The following is a 14,488-nucleotide window of genomic DNA, read 5'->3' on the forward strand; positions in this document are numbered from 1 at the left end:
TGTACAGACATCCAGGTGTGTTCTGACCACGCCCCCCCAGCACCCCACCTGCCAAATGTCCTGGTCACGGCCAGCAGAGCCCCAGACACCTAGACCAGCCTGCTCCCCTCTCCCCCCGAGCACCCTCGAAAGCGTGCCTCGCTCACCTCCCCTTTCCTTGGTCTGCTCCGATATGAACTTCTCTAGCTTCGTCCTCAGGGGAATCTCGACACCGTAGCGGCCATGGGTCCCGTCGTCCACAAGGATGAAGTGGGAATGGTTGCTGTCCAGACAGGTCAAGTGCCCTTGGCCGTCCTCATCCATGATGTACTCAGCTGGGAAGCCGCCCTGGGGATGGAGAGGTGGGCACGGACAGACGGAAAGCTCTACATCCTTCCCACCAAGAACAGGAGCTCCATCAGGCTGGACAAGTGACCCCCCCACCCCCGCAAGATATCAGGCTCTAATGCCTGGAACCTGTGAATGTTCCCTCATTTGGAGAAAGGGTCTTTGCGGATGTGATGAGGCTAAGGGTCTTAGCCTGGGAAGATTAACCTGGATCATCCAGGTGGGTCCTAAATGCCATGACAGGTGTCCTTAGAAGAGGGTGCAGAGGAGGAGGAGGGGGCCGTGTGACCAAGAGGCAGAGACTGGAGTGATGCGGCCACAAACCAGCAGCTGGAAGAGGCAGGGAATAGCTCCTCCCCCACAGTCTCTGGGGGAGCCTGGCCCTGCCGACATCCCGATTTTGGCCGGGTGGTACTGGTCTTGGAGTTCTGGTGTCCAGAAATGTCAGAGAGTACATTTCTGTTGCTTTAAGCCACCAGCTCTGTGGTCATTTGTCCCAGCAGCCCCAGGACCCAGATCCAGGAGGGGTGGCTGCCGGACCCGCGCACACGGCCCCTGGTGTCCACAGAGGATGGCAGGTGGTATCGCAAGAAGTCTTCTGAACTCGAAATGGGGAGACAAGTGCAGAGTGACCTTGGAAGTCAGCCCGTCTCCCGTGGCCTCAGATTTCCACTCCGTATGACAAGCATTCAAGACAGAACCGGTCCCTTCCACTAAGCACATCTGTGACGCTGACACAAAAGGACAAGGGCCGAGGGGCAGACTGGCCTGATGACAAGCGTCTGTGACAGACACAAGGAATCACCTTCCAGAGGATGCTTTCCCCAGGAAGTGAAGGCATGCTGCCACCGGCCGGGAAGGGCAAGGGCTTGTTCATAAATCACCCCTCACCGGGCTGTTATAACAACGTCTCCTCAGCAAGTCAAGGAGACTTGTCTTTGGGGCCAGTGTTTCCCCCAAACTTTCCTGACTCCATGAATTAGGTGGACATGTGCTCATTATGTCACATCTACCATCCTCCAAAATCTTACTGAATGAATTGAATGATCTTTTCCACTCACATCCCCACATTTAAGCAATCGCTTCTCAGGGCTGCACCCAGGTGAACGGACGCAGGAAGGCTCTGTCTTCAGCAGGGGAACCAGAGTGTTGTCGATCCTTGGGCTAGAAGGCCAGGCCCTGGGATCTGACAACCCAGATGCTCACTGGCTGTGTGCTCCCGGCCAAGCTACCGCCTTCTGCAAAGTCCATTTCTCATCAGGGAGGCGTCAGGAGGAGCCCCCGACCAGTGGCGGCTCCAGAGACTCTTGTGTGGACCCATCCCATGATCTCAAGGGAGGAAACCAGAATCCAACCAAGGTAGCTACTCGCCTGGGGTCACCAGGGTCCATGGCGTGGGGGCTTGAGCCTGGGTCTCCTGTGTCCCTGTCCAGCCACTCCCCTCCACACTGCGTTCACCCTGCTGCCCAGGTGGTGGCCTGTTTGCTGAGCACCCGCTAGGGTCCTACACGCCCCTCAGCCTCCCTGCTGCGCCCCGCCCCCGCCCGCCCCGGGAGCAGCCACCAGCTCACCGCGGGGTGGATAAGGCTCTCCCGCTTGTGCAAGGTGCCCCACGTGGCGATTCCGATGGTGACCACTTCCCCTTCGTTGTAGCTGCTGCTCAGGCTGAAGACCCGCACCGCCTCTCCCACCTGCTTCATCACGCCCGTGTGGGACCCCCCGGTGATAATCCAGGCCCCTGGGAAGGAGCAGAGGGCCCTGCCACGCACACGTCCGACGCCTACGCCCTGTGCATCTCCGGTGCTTACTGCCCCACATCTGCAGACCCTCTACCCCAAACCAGGGCCTCAGGGGAGCCCCGCCACGATCACGTCCTCCTGCGGCAGCTGGGAGCCGCGGTTCCCCGCGTTGCTCAGGCGGGCGCGGGGACAGGACAGGACCCCCGTCGCTGAATGCAGGCCTTTCCCTCTCTCCCTACCTCCCTGCTGCGTCCCTCTGTCCTGCTCTCGGCAGCACGGCATCTCAGAACTGCCTCTGAATGTGTCTATTTCAAAGCATCACTAGTGGAGAGCCAACCAGAGCTGCATCGGCCGCCACGCAAGCCAAGCACAGCAGCGGACAGGGCGGGGTGAGTCTGACTGGACACACCCCCCGGCCCGGGCCTGGCCTCGGTGACCCCCGAGGCCCCGAAGTGGCCTCCCAGGGACGCTCCCTCCCGCCCATCACTCCCAGGCCTGAGCCCCTCCTGTGGTCTGGGCCCTGGGCCCTCCAGCCCCGGTGCTACCTGTGGTCTGGGCCACCTTGACCAGGCCTCTTCGGAAGACGCTCTTCAGCCTGGGCTTCATGTTGAAGTCCTTGGCCCCGCCCGTCACGGAGATGAGAAGGTTGGGGACGTCCAGGCCCCAGTGCTGGGTCATGAGGTGGTAAATCAGGCTGGAGGGCGTGTCCTGGGACAGGCGGACGTACTGTGGGGAGGTCAGAAGACCCCAGAGGGTCAGTGAGCGTCCACCCCCGCCCCAGAGCCCAGCCGTCCTGCACCAGCAGTGTCTGGAGAGTCCCAGCTGGGCGGGTGGATGCTCACACCCGGGTCCAGACCCAGCGAGTAAAAGTGGCCGCACCCAAGCAGGACACTGATTGAGGGAAGGGGGAGGCTGCCCAGAGGAGACCAGCCCCTGGCCCCTGTTTTGGGAGCACCCCCGGCCTGAGCCCCATGCCCGAGTCCAGTCTCCCTGGAAGGCCACGCCCGCCATCACCTCCACAGGGTCTGACCGGCTGCTGCCCACCTGCCCCACCCCCATGCTGCAGAAGACCGCCTCCCCCTCCCCACTCCCACCAATGCTCCACAGAGGACGCCCCTCTCAGATTAAGCCAGCTGCGCCTGGGGGGCTGGCATTGCACCGACACTGGCTCACGAGGGGCAGGGCTTGGGGCTGGTGCCCACCCCAGCCCGACCCTCCTTGTTCAGCCTCTTGGGCCAAGTGGGCAGCGTCAGCGACTCAGAGTCGTCGAGGGAAAAGGTCACACCCGGCTAACAAGAAGTTCAAGGTCCCAGAACCCCAGCACAGAAATAAGTGGTTACACCAGACCCTCCAGGACAGTGCGGCCCAAGAGCTGCCACGGAATCCTCCGGAAGGCTGCTTAAGACCAGGGTGGCTGGGCCTCCGATTCAGCAGGTCTGGGGTGGGGTCCAAAACTCTGCTTGGAGGTACTGCTGGTCCAGCGATCCCTCTGAGTCTGCAGCAGCTGGGAGCTCAGCGGGGTCTGGGCCTCCGGCTGCTGCCGCCCTCCCTGCCCTCGTGCTCCCGGGCGGGCCTGGGACCCCGCCCCCCGCTAGCAGCACTCTCGCCTCTGCTCCTGGGTCTCACCCCGTCCTCGAGGTCCTCCCCACTGCCCTCCCTCCCCCCCCCGCCCACTCCCTCCTGGCAGTGACAAAAGCCATCCGGGCCACCCTGCCCACACCCTGCAGAGCACCAGCAGTGGCCCTGCCTGCTCCCTGAGGGCACCGCGTGTCTCCCGTTCGCCATGCGAGCCCCACCCACTCGGCCCTCAGTGCTGGGCAGGTGGGCTCTGCCCCAGGTTTCTGCCAGCCTCCCACTCCTACCCCAGGGAGTCCCAGCCACCTCGGTCACCCACAGTGGGCTCTGGTCCACAGTAAGAGCAACGGAGTCACCATGGAAACCAACCTTTCCCACCTTCTGGCCCAAGCCCGTGAAGACGATGTCACCAAAGGCGTCTGTTGGCATCTCCTGGACGTGCTTTTTCGGGTCCCACTCCTTGCCCTGGAAGGCGTGGGGCCTGGTGGCCTCCTCCAAGTGCTGTTCACGCGTGTAGCCGCACTCACACACCACCTTCCTGCAAAGCCACTCGGTCACCAGGGGTGACCGGCGCCTGCCCCCGCCCCACTGCGGGTGTCAGAGGAGGCCCAGAGGGGTCAGGACTGGCGGCCCAGCAGGGCGAACAAGGCGCCCCAGCCGAGAGCCGGTGGAGACACACAATCGTCAAACTTCTAAAAACTAAAGACAAAGACAAAAATCTTGCAAGTTGGAAATGACACCTTACCTATTAGGGGAAAATAATTCCAACAACCGACTTTGAATCAGAGCCAGAAACAAGTGCCAGAAAGAAGTGACACGACATTTTTCAAAAGACAAAAGCTACCAACCCAGAATTCTACACCCAGCACAACTATCCTTCACATACGAAAGGGGCGTCAGGACATTCTCAGATGAAAGGAAACCAGGGAACTACCCCAAAAAGGCTGGCTAGAGAAGGGTCTCTAAACAGAAACAAAACGTTAAAAGAAGGAATTTTGGAATATTAAAAAGGAAGAAAGAGCAATGGAAAGAATAAAAGTATGGGTGAATCTAGCACATTTTCCTCCTCTTGAATTTTCTGAAGTACGTGTGATGGTTGGAGAAAAATTGCGCCATGATCTAACATAATTCTCAGTGCCTGCGGACGAAATTTTGTAAATAATTATATTATAAACGGGGAAGGGCAACGTGTTGTACAAGGTGGGACTGTTTCTACACTTCATTCAACTTGGTAAATGTCAACACCAGGACACTCTGATGAGTTTTGGATACATCAGTAGGTAAGTAGATGTCAGTAACACGCGATGAGTTGTGGATATATAACGTAATACCTGGAACAACCACTAAAAAAAAAACAGCTATGCAAAGAGATACGGTCAAAAACAGCATAGATAAATCAAAATGGAACTCTAAGAATGATTCAAGTAACTCACAGAAAGGCAGGAAAAGAAAAACAGAGAGAAATGTAAACAAGAAAATACAGTGGCAGATTTAAGTCCTAATATATCAACAGTCACATTAAATGTAACATTCTAAATACACTGATCAAAAAAAAAACAGAGACTGGCAGAGCAGGTAAAAAAAATAATAAGACCCAACATTTGCCGTCCACAAAAACCTCACTACAAATATTGTGATGGTGGCCACTTTGCTCCTCGGCAGCAGACAGAAGGCAACTATCAACACACACCACTCGAATGGATGTCAAAGGCATCCCGCTGAGTGAAAAAAGCCAATCTCAACAGATCACACTGTGTATGGCTCCATTTATATGACATTCTGGAAAGGAAGCAGTTATAGGGATGAGAGCAGATGAGTGGTTGCCAGGGGTTACAGATGGTGGGGAAGAGGAGGTGACCGTGTAACCACTGGTGGAACCATGGGATCTACCTGTAGTATCTTTGCAACTTCCTATAAATATATAGTTATTTCAAAATAAAAACGTTTAAAAAGCACACAGTGCAGGCTCCAAGCAGAAACTTCTGGACACAGGGCTAGCACGATACACGTGGTCCCCCAAAGAGAACGCCCGGCTACCCCTTTTCAACTGTCACCTCCTCTCTTGCCTTGTCTTCATGGGTTGAAATCGTTTTATTCCTTTACGGCTATTCTTTGGGGTTGCAGGAGAGAAAGAAGACAGCAACCGTGTTCTTTATAGCTTGTTTAATCGGAAACCTACACATTTTTTTAGAGTCCTGCTTTTGCTAGTAACAAGTGACCTGGAAGACTAGATATAGATGAGAGCAAACCAAAAAAGTCCCAAAGCAGGTGAAACCTGAGCCGATGACATGGGGGAAACACAACTGGACTCAGAGAGAGAAAACAAGTTTCCCTGCTGCTTATGGAGTGCTTGTCCGTAGGGGCTTCTGACTCTCAACTTCTCAATCATTAAATGGGAAAAATAATACACTGTCTGACCTCAAGCTTGCAAAACTTGTGAGGGCCAAATGAGGTTCTAGATGGGAAATAATTTATAAAATTCGTGTAGGTTAACTAACCATGCAGAGAACCAAGGACGGGTTAAGACAGCCATGGCCCACCCTGTACCTCAGTCTCCTGGGCTCACTTGGGTGCCCTTTCTCCATCCACAAGGCACGTCCCTGGCTACCCCTGGTCCCACTGCTTAGGCCGGGGCCCCCAGGGCTGGGAGCACAGGGCCAGCCATAAGGAACTCCCAGCACGCCCCGTACACCTTCCTCTACGACCCCTAGGGACTCAAGTCACTCGCAGACTCACAGGGCTCTCTCTGAGCACCTCGTGTAAGCTCCTCCATTTACGGAGGAGAGAGCTGGGTCCGAGGTGGGAAAGAGGGTCAGGGCGAGGACCACTTTTATGATGATCTGGAACCAGACGTGCATGATCACCGACGGTGACGCTGTTCCTGGGGTCCTGGGATGTGCCCAGGGTGTGATCACAAAAAGTGCCCCATGTGGGAGTTCACGCTCCAGCTTGGCGCAAGGCTACCCAAAACTTTCTCATAGGTTCTAACAGTTAGCCTAGAACAGACCCTTTCCCTCCTCTCTCTTTTTTTTTTTTTTTGCGGTATGCAGGCCTCTCACTGCTGTGGCCTCTCCCGTTGCGGAGCACAGGCTCCAGACGCGCAGGCTCAGCGGCCATGGCTCACGGGCCCAGCTGCTCCGCGGCATGTGGGATCTTCCCGGACCGGGGCACGAACCCGTGTCCCCTGCATCGGCAGGCAGACTCTCAACCACTGCGCCACCAGGGAAGCCCGAAACCTATTTTTAAAAACTAAAACTGGAGACCTCAGTGCAAAGCACTCTCTACATACTGTCGGGATAATCGGTGTGAACTTGAACTCTGATTACCACCAAGTACGTTAGAGGTTGCCAGCCTTGAGGCCATCATCTGGAGCACGGTGGCCACTTTCTCTGACGCGAGGGTCCGCCCCTACCACCCCCCGGGGAGAAAGGAGGGCTCTCGTCTGAAACGGAGCCAAGCTGCGGAGTGAACTCCCAAACGGGGCACTTTTTGTGATCACACCCTGGGCACATCCCAGGACCCCAGGAACAGCATCACCGTCGGTGATCATGCACGTCTGGTTCCAGATCATCGTCCTCTTCTATCATCCCCGCAGAGGACACCCTTCCTCCCTGTACTATTCACAGTCTGAGCTGGATGCTGGCCATCTGTCCAGCAGGGAAGTAATAAAGTAACTCAGACACGGTCAGAGCTCAGAGAGGACCACAAAGCCACACGATTGCAGTGCCATCGGCAACTGGCATAAAAGAGAAACATGGAGTGTAGTGGGGGAGAGAGGTTACATCCCAGGGTGTGGTCAGGGAGGGCTCCGTGGCAGAGGCAGCGTCACCAGGTGACAAAGGAGTGGAAGTAAGAAAGAGCGAGGCCCATTTGTGGCATAGCGCAGACGAGGGTGTGTCCGGAGGGGAAATGCAAGCACGAATCAACCCTGCTTGTGGGGTACGTGGAAACACTCCGAGCATCCCAGGCCGGTACAGACACAGGGACTGTCCCCCACTGAGGCCCCCCGGTCGGCCCTGCTCTGATCAGCCATTCCACGTGGCAACAGGGAAGGGGCCGTAAACACAGAACAAGCCACTCACCCAGCATCGGACAGTCTGGAGCTTTCCACAAAGTACATGCATTCTTTCTTCTTGATATTCTCAGGAATCCATGAACTAAGGTTTCCTTGCTGAGGGTGAAAAGGGCACTTTGAGATCCTGAGACAGTCAAATCAACACTCTTCCAAAGACCCCATCCCACACCTCACTCAGACCCGCCTGTGCGCCCTGGCACACTTCAGGGGTCTTTCTTCAGAGATGGGAGACCGAGTTCTCCCCATCACCTGCTGGAGGCCCTCAGGAGCAGATCAGGGAGGGAAGAGTGAGCCTGAGGAATCGCTTCCTCCTGGGCCCCAGGGAATGTTCACAGCCCTTTACAGTTTACAGGTCAATGTTGCCTATAAACTGGGAAGCACTGTGCTTCCGGGTTGTGCCCTTCCTCAGGAACAGCGTGATGTGGTGCAAAGGTGGCCAGTGAGTGTCAGGATACCTGCCTATGTGTCGTGGGACTGCGGGCTGAGACGTGAGACACCCTCCTCCCACCCGACCAGGGGCTGTGACATTCAAGTGTCTCCAACACAGGCCTGCCGGGGCTTTCCGTGAAGCCAGCCCGGGACCTTCCCTGTTGGGAGAGGACATGCAGTCACTGCACAGTGATGTGGGTGGAGGGCTTTCTGTGAGGGCGGCCCGGGACCCTAGTGCCTACCCAACACTTTCCCAAGGAGACCAAGGACAGGAACAGTCCCCGGGCACAGACCCAGCCACCCAGCGCTCTCTCCAAGTCCCCTCCGCTAAAGGGCCTTTCTGGGCTGGAGCCCCCAGCTCAGCTGGGCCTCTGCCCTCCCTGGGTGTTCACTGTACCCCACCAGGGCCCTGGCAGACCCGGCGACCCCCAGACCTACCTTTTCACAGTTGCCGAAGGGGTACTGCGACCTCCTGCTCCTGCAGAGGCTGCTGTTGCTTTGCCGGAGGTTGGGGACCATGCCCAGGTCAGCCACCCTCCTGGGCTGCACCCCGAAGCCGTCCTCCTGCCTGGAGCCGGCTCCATCCCGACGCCTCAGCATCGCCGGCTCCATCCTGACAGCCCCACCTTGGCTCCGCAGAGCAGGCTCTGTCCTGCTCCCTCAGAATGGGCTTTTCTCTAGCCTGCAAGGCTGAGGGGCCTGGAAGTGAGGTAGGAGGTAGACGGGACCCAGGCTGAGCAGCTGGAGCTTATCAGTCTGAGCCATTAGACATTTCAAGGAAAACTTAACAGCAGAAGCAGAGGGGAGCTAAGCGCTGATGCAGTAAAAAGATAAGACGACCATGGTTTTCGTTCTTGAGATCAAGGAGACCTCCCCAACCGCACATGCACAGAAAAGTTCCTCAGGGGTCAGAAAGGGAGAGGGCATTAGCCCCTAATATGTCCTGTCAACCTCCCAGAGACCCTCGCACTGGAAGCCATCTTGGCTAGAAGATGCGTGCGCACACAGGGAAGGGCCCCGAGTCAGACCAGATATGGGAACAAAGCAAGTTGATTGGCCAGAGGAAAACAAAGACCTGGAAAACGGCCCCCATATAAGGGATCTAAGCCACCCCATTGCACGTGACTCTCTGGGCCCACGCGTGTGTCTATCTTCTGTTCTTCATAAGCCCTTTACTTCTCTCAGTACTTTCTGTCTGCTGAGTTCCTTCTTCAAAGCAGACAGGAACCAGGGTTCTGACACTAGCCACTAGCCCCCGGTGGTCTGGCAGTTAGGGCTCGGCACACTCACCACCTTGGCCCAGGTTCAATTCCCAGTCAAGGAACTGAGATCCCGCTTCAAGCTGCCACACCCCACGGCCACCCGAGGTCAGAAGCAGGCCATGGGGGCTGCTGCAGTGGACCGGGGGAAACGAGTCAGATGTGTCCTCATGCAGGGCCCCATCTGCTCGCCGGTCTGTACGTTTTCCTGGCTGCCCAAGCTCTAGCCCCATCGGGCCCTGGGCAGTCTGGAGGCACATGCGCATCCCTGGGGCCCAGCCACCCACTCATAACCTCAGGTCACTGGGAAGGGCCAGAGAAAGAGCGCCATCCCCCCGCCACCACTCCTTGTGTGCCCGGTGGTGCCCAGGAAACCCCCCAGTCATCACACGTGGTGCTCACGCTGGGGTCCCATCCTCCTGTTTCCAGACATGGGTCACTTTTTTTTTGTTTGTTTTGGTTGTGCAAGGTCTTAGTTGTGGCTCGCTGGCTCGTTAGTTTCAGCATGCATGTGGGATCTAGTTCCCTGACCAGGGATCGAACCTGGGTCCCCTGCATTGGGAGTGCAGAGTCTTAACCACTGCACCACCAGGGAAGTCCCAGGATCCACTTCTTTTGTTTTCCAAAAAGGAAAAAAGCCCCCACTGCCCACAGAGCTGGTTTCAGGGAGTGGCACGGCTCTGCACTCCATCACACAGGTCCTCCAAATAGAACAGATCTCATTTCCTCAAATCCTTTGCTCCAGCTCTGACCTGGTCTCCGTCACTGAGACCTCCGTAAGCAGCCCGATCATTTTCCTCAGTTTACAAACAGGAAAAACAAATGTGTGTGAACCCCACAGGCCTTCCCTGGAGCCACGATGCCCATGATGATATCCCATCATGTCACCCCCTATCGCCCCAGGGTGTCATCCAGGGAGGCAGCCCCCACCCAGCTGCTCCAAGGGTGTGAACGGGGGCCATCTGGGGCAGAGAGCAGGTCACAAGGTCTCCCTCCGTCTCCTGCCCTGAAGCCCTTTCTGGCCACATCACCATCCCCCACACGTCACGGTCACTGATGGACAGGCCTTTCTCTGCCCATTGTTGGGGCCCAGTGTAGGTGGCCCCAAATATGCCTCAAAGGCATATTGATTATTTTGAATTAGAGTTTCTTAAGAAACGACCAATGCAAGAGAGACACTCTGACCCTCCTTTCTGTCTCCCTGAGAGCAGGAAATAAGTCTCTCATGTGAAAGGTGCACCTCTGCACCTGGAGGTCGAAGGACACCCTTATCATCAAAGATGGGGAATTCGGGGCCGAGAAGCCTGTATAAACCAACCTCATGACTTCTCTCATTGACTAACGCCCAAACTCTGCTCAGATCCTTCACTCGTTGGGCACCCAAAACCTGAGTTTCTTTGTCCTGTCAATTCTTTACAAATTTATACTAAAAAGTATAAAAGCTGCCTGCTTTGGTCACTTCTTAGGTGCCATTTCTATGAATTAAAATTAACTTCTTTCTCTCCTGCTAATCTTTCTTGTGTAAATTTTACTGTTAGTCCAGCCACAAGAACCCTAGAGGGGCGGCGGAGGGAGTTTCCCCTCCCTGACACCCTTCATCCAGCGTCAGCATGCGGTCACTGTGATCTGGGGAGGGGCGGGGATTTTCAGGGAGTGAGGCACCCATCCAGCCCTCATCCGGCCCACCCTCTTCGGGGCCGCTCCGCTCAACACTGGGCACTTGGGGTTCAGCCACCCAGTCGCTGGCGCGCAGGGCTCAGGCCACCCTCACCTCTGCATTCTCATTCCCTCCTCTGGGTGGCTCCCGTCCCCCTTGCTCCTGGGCCAGGGTCACTCCCAGAGGCGCCCACACCTTCTCAGAAGAAGGAGTCAAACCTCCCTCACGTGAAAGCACCGGGATAACACAGAACATTGGTACCAGGAGTAGGGGCTGCTGGTACAAACACCTGCAAATGGAAAAGCAGCTCTGGAACCGAGCAATGCACAGAACGGAAGAGTTCGGAGGGGCGCTAGAAAAAGCCTCCATCGCTGCGGACAGACAGAGCATGTTTGGCGAGGGGAGCTCAGAGGAGAGGACAGCTGGAGAGAGGGCCTCAGCCTCCTTAGAGAAGCCTGAGTGCTCATGGGCAGGTGCTGGTAGAAACGTGGATGGTAAAGGCCATTCCGACGAGGTCTCAGACGGAAACGAGGACCATGTTATTGGAAACTGGAGGAGAGGGGATCATGTTATAAAGAGGCAAAGAGCTTGGCTGAACTGCTTCTCTCCTGGTGTTTTGTGGAAGACAGAACTTGTAAGTGATGAAACTGGAAATCTGGCTGAGGAAGCATCGAGGCAAAGTGTTGAAAGTACAGCTAAGGCTTCTCTCTTTTTTTTTTTTTTTCCTGCGGTACGCGGGCCTCTCACTGTTGTGGCCTCTCCCGTTGCGGAGCACAGGCTCCGGACGCGCAGGCTCAGCGGCCACGGCTCATGGTCCCAGCCACTCCGCGGCATGTGGGATCTTCCCGGACTGGGGCACGAACCCGTGTCCCCTGCATTGGCAGGCGGACTCTCAACCACTGCGCCACCAGTGAAGCCCTAAGGCTTCTCTTGAATGCTTATAGCAAATTGTGAGGAGAGAGAAATGACCTAAAGATGGACTTCTAATCAAAAAGGATTCAGAGTTTAGAGAGTTGGGAGATTCTCAGCTTATAGACAAGGAAAGGAATGAGAAAGCTTGTTCAGGACAGAAGATGGAGGGTGTGGCCAGGTCTGATAAGGATGTAGGTGGCCTGTTTGTCTTCATCCAGCTGGGGAGACTGGTCAGCCATCTCATCAGAAGCCGGGACCCATGTCCACGACAATGGAAGATTGACCCCCGAGGCATTTTGGAGCTCACGGGGCTGCCCTCCCAGCACAGGCCCAGAGTGGGAGGGCGTGAGGGGCAGAATGATCTCAAAGGGGGGCCAGCTGCCCTGCACCCCTCCCGTCCTGGACTCCTCAGTGGGAGCGTGGCCCCAGCCAGTCTGGGGTGGCAGCGCCTGCAAGATGCTGTCTCTGCCGATGGGAAGTGCGCACAGCCCTGGGGGGCCAGGGTTGGTGTGGCTACCTGCCCCCGGATTTGAAGGATGGAGGCGCCCAGAGCCCAGGGCACGCGCCCCGGCAGAGGGCTGCCTCGAGGGCAGTGTGTGGGGCAGGGCAGCCCCAGACTGGTGGAGCCCCTGGCCTGTGATTCCGGGCCAGGAATGTGCACAGCGGACGGTGCCCAGCAAAGCAGAGGGGCAGGACCACCCCCCAGTGGGCCTCAAGGCTTTAGACCTGCTCAGGGCCTGTCACCCTGCCTTTTTTTTCAACCTCTCCCTTTTGGAATGGGAATGTCCTCCCTACGCCTGTCCGTCCGCTGTGTTCTGGAAGCACACAGCTTGTTGTAAGCATGCAGGACCCTATGGCGCCTTCCGGGGGCAGGCCCCTTCCCCGCATCCTCTGCTGTACATTTCCTGCATCGCTTCACATCTGTGAAACCACCCGGCCCCCTCCCCCACCAAGTGGAAGATGCTAACTACTTGATGACTGAGCATGTAGCCCCCAGACCCACTGGAGCCTGAGCATTGATAATGTGAGCCCCTGTGACCCCGCCCGTTACCTTATCATCAGCCAATCAGAGAGCTGTGCACAAGCTGATCACAGACCCTGTGACTCCCCCCATCACTTGGCCTTTAACAATGCTTTGCTGAAGGCCATTGGGGAGTTTGGGGTTTTGGGAGGCACAAGCCACCCATCTCCTTGCTCAGCCCTGCAATAAACCTTTCTCTGCTCCAGACTCTGACGTTTCAGTTTGTTTTGGCCTCACTGTGCGTCCGTCGGGCACACGAACTTGCACTGGGTAACACTGTCTGGTTTCCCAGGTTCACAGCCGGAGAGGACTCTGCCTCGGGATGAATCTACCTCGAGTCCCCCCACACCTGACTTAGGTAGTATTTAGAGGAGACTTTGGACTCAGACTTTGGAGTGGACGCCGGAATGAGTTAAGATTTGGGGGCTGTTGGGATGCAGTGAATGTATTTTGCATGTGGGAAGGACATAAATTTTGGGGGTCAGAATGCTATGGTCTGACTGTGTTCCCCTAAAATTCCTACGTTGAAACCGGCCCCCGAAATGCGATGGCATTTGGAGATGGGGCATTTGAGTGGTGGTTAGGTCAGGAGGGTGGAGCCCTCGTGAATGGGATCAGGGTACTTATAAAAGAAACCCCCAAGAGCTCCCTGCAACCCAAAGGGGGCCCTCACCAACCCTGCGGGCACCTTGATCTTGCACTTCCAGCCTGCAGAGCTGTGAGGAATAAATGCCTGCTGTTTATAAACCACCGAACGTGGAATTTTGTTATAGTGGCCTGGATGGACTGAGACACGGCAGTAAGCAGCGCTGGCTCTGCAGCCCCTCCAGGGTTTCCTGGCACAGCACTCATGGCGGAGGGGCCTTATACCTGTGTGGCCCTTACAGGGCCATCTGCAGTCCTATATGGCGGCTCACCTGGCCTCACGACCAGCTTCTCAGGGAGGCAGATGAGCAGGACATGTTCCAGGTGACCAAAGAGGAAAACGAGGCTCTGAAAAGCGTACAGCCGGGCAGCTAGTCTGTAAGGGGATCTGGACTAGAGGTGGCTCCCGCCCCCCCTCCAAGGCTCGGTCCTGGACTAGAGGCGGCTCCCGCCCCCCCTCCAAGGCTTGGTCCTGGACTAGAGGCGGCTCCCGCCCCCCCTCCAAGGCTCAGTCCTGGACTAGAGGCGGCTCCCACCCCCCTCCAAGGTTCGGCCCTGTACAGGACAAGGAGCTAAAGGATGAGCAGTAAAGGACTTGGTCTTAAGAAACTCAAGTGCGTGTGCTCAGATTCACATTTCTCAGACAGCTGCCCATCTCAGCTCACCCACAGGGGCTTGTGCGGATTTTCTCCAATCCCAGCTGCCAACAGGTCCCTGGGAAACGTGTCAAACGCCGCTCCTCCCACCCACCACCCCATCAGACTTCACAGGACAGAGCCGGCCGTGTGTAACCATCCCCATGCCCAGCTGCAGGGGGGATGCTGGCCTGACCCTCTCCTCCCTCCTCCC

The 14,488-nt window shown here is 56.6% G+C and overlaps 1 protein-coding gene across 2 annotated transcripts in view; it reads right to left on the reverse strand.

The window, feature by feature from the left end:
* The window catches only part of TRPM2 (transient receptor potential cation channel subfamily M member 2), a 43,114-nt gene extending 34,314 nt beyond the window's left edge, over nt 1–8,800 (reverse strand). The window contains exons 1-6 of one of the 2 annotated variants that reach the window (XM_089910113.1): nt 8,584–8,800; nt 7,724–7,812; nt 4,011–4,179; nt 2,612–2,792; nt 1,899–2,065; nt 147–327 (exon numbers count right to left, since the gene is read on the reverse strand). In XM_089910113.1, the coding sequence (XP_089766239.1) occupies nt 147–327; nt 1,899–2,065; nt 2,612–2,792; nt 4,011–4,179; nt 7,724–7,812; nt 8,584–8,757 (961 nt within the window). In that variant the 5' untranslated portion in view covers nt 8,758–8,800. The remainder of the gene's footprint in view (nt 1–146; nt 328–1,898; nt 2,066–2,611; nt 2,793–4,010; nt 4,180–7,723; nt 7,813–8,583) is intronic. The other variant, XM_089910114.1, reaches the window with a different exon arrangement.
* Between the last annotated feature and the right edge of the window lie 5,688 nt (nt 8,801–14,488).

The sequence above is a fragment of the Delphinapterus leucas genome, chromosome 4, assembly GCF_059928025.1.
Source record: "Delphinapterus leucas isolate spDelLeu-1000000601 "Yukka" chromosome 4, BTC_Dleu_Yukka2, whole genome shotgun sequence".
NCBI classification, from domain to species: domain Eukaryota; kingdom Metazoa; phylum Chordata; class Mammalia; order Artiodactyla; family Monodontidae; genus Delphinapterus; species Delphinapterus leucas.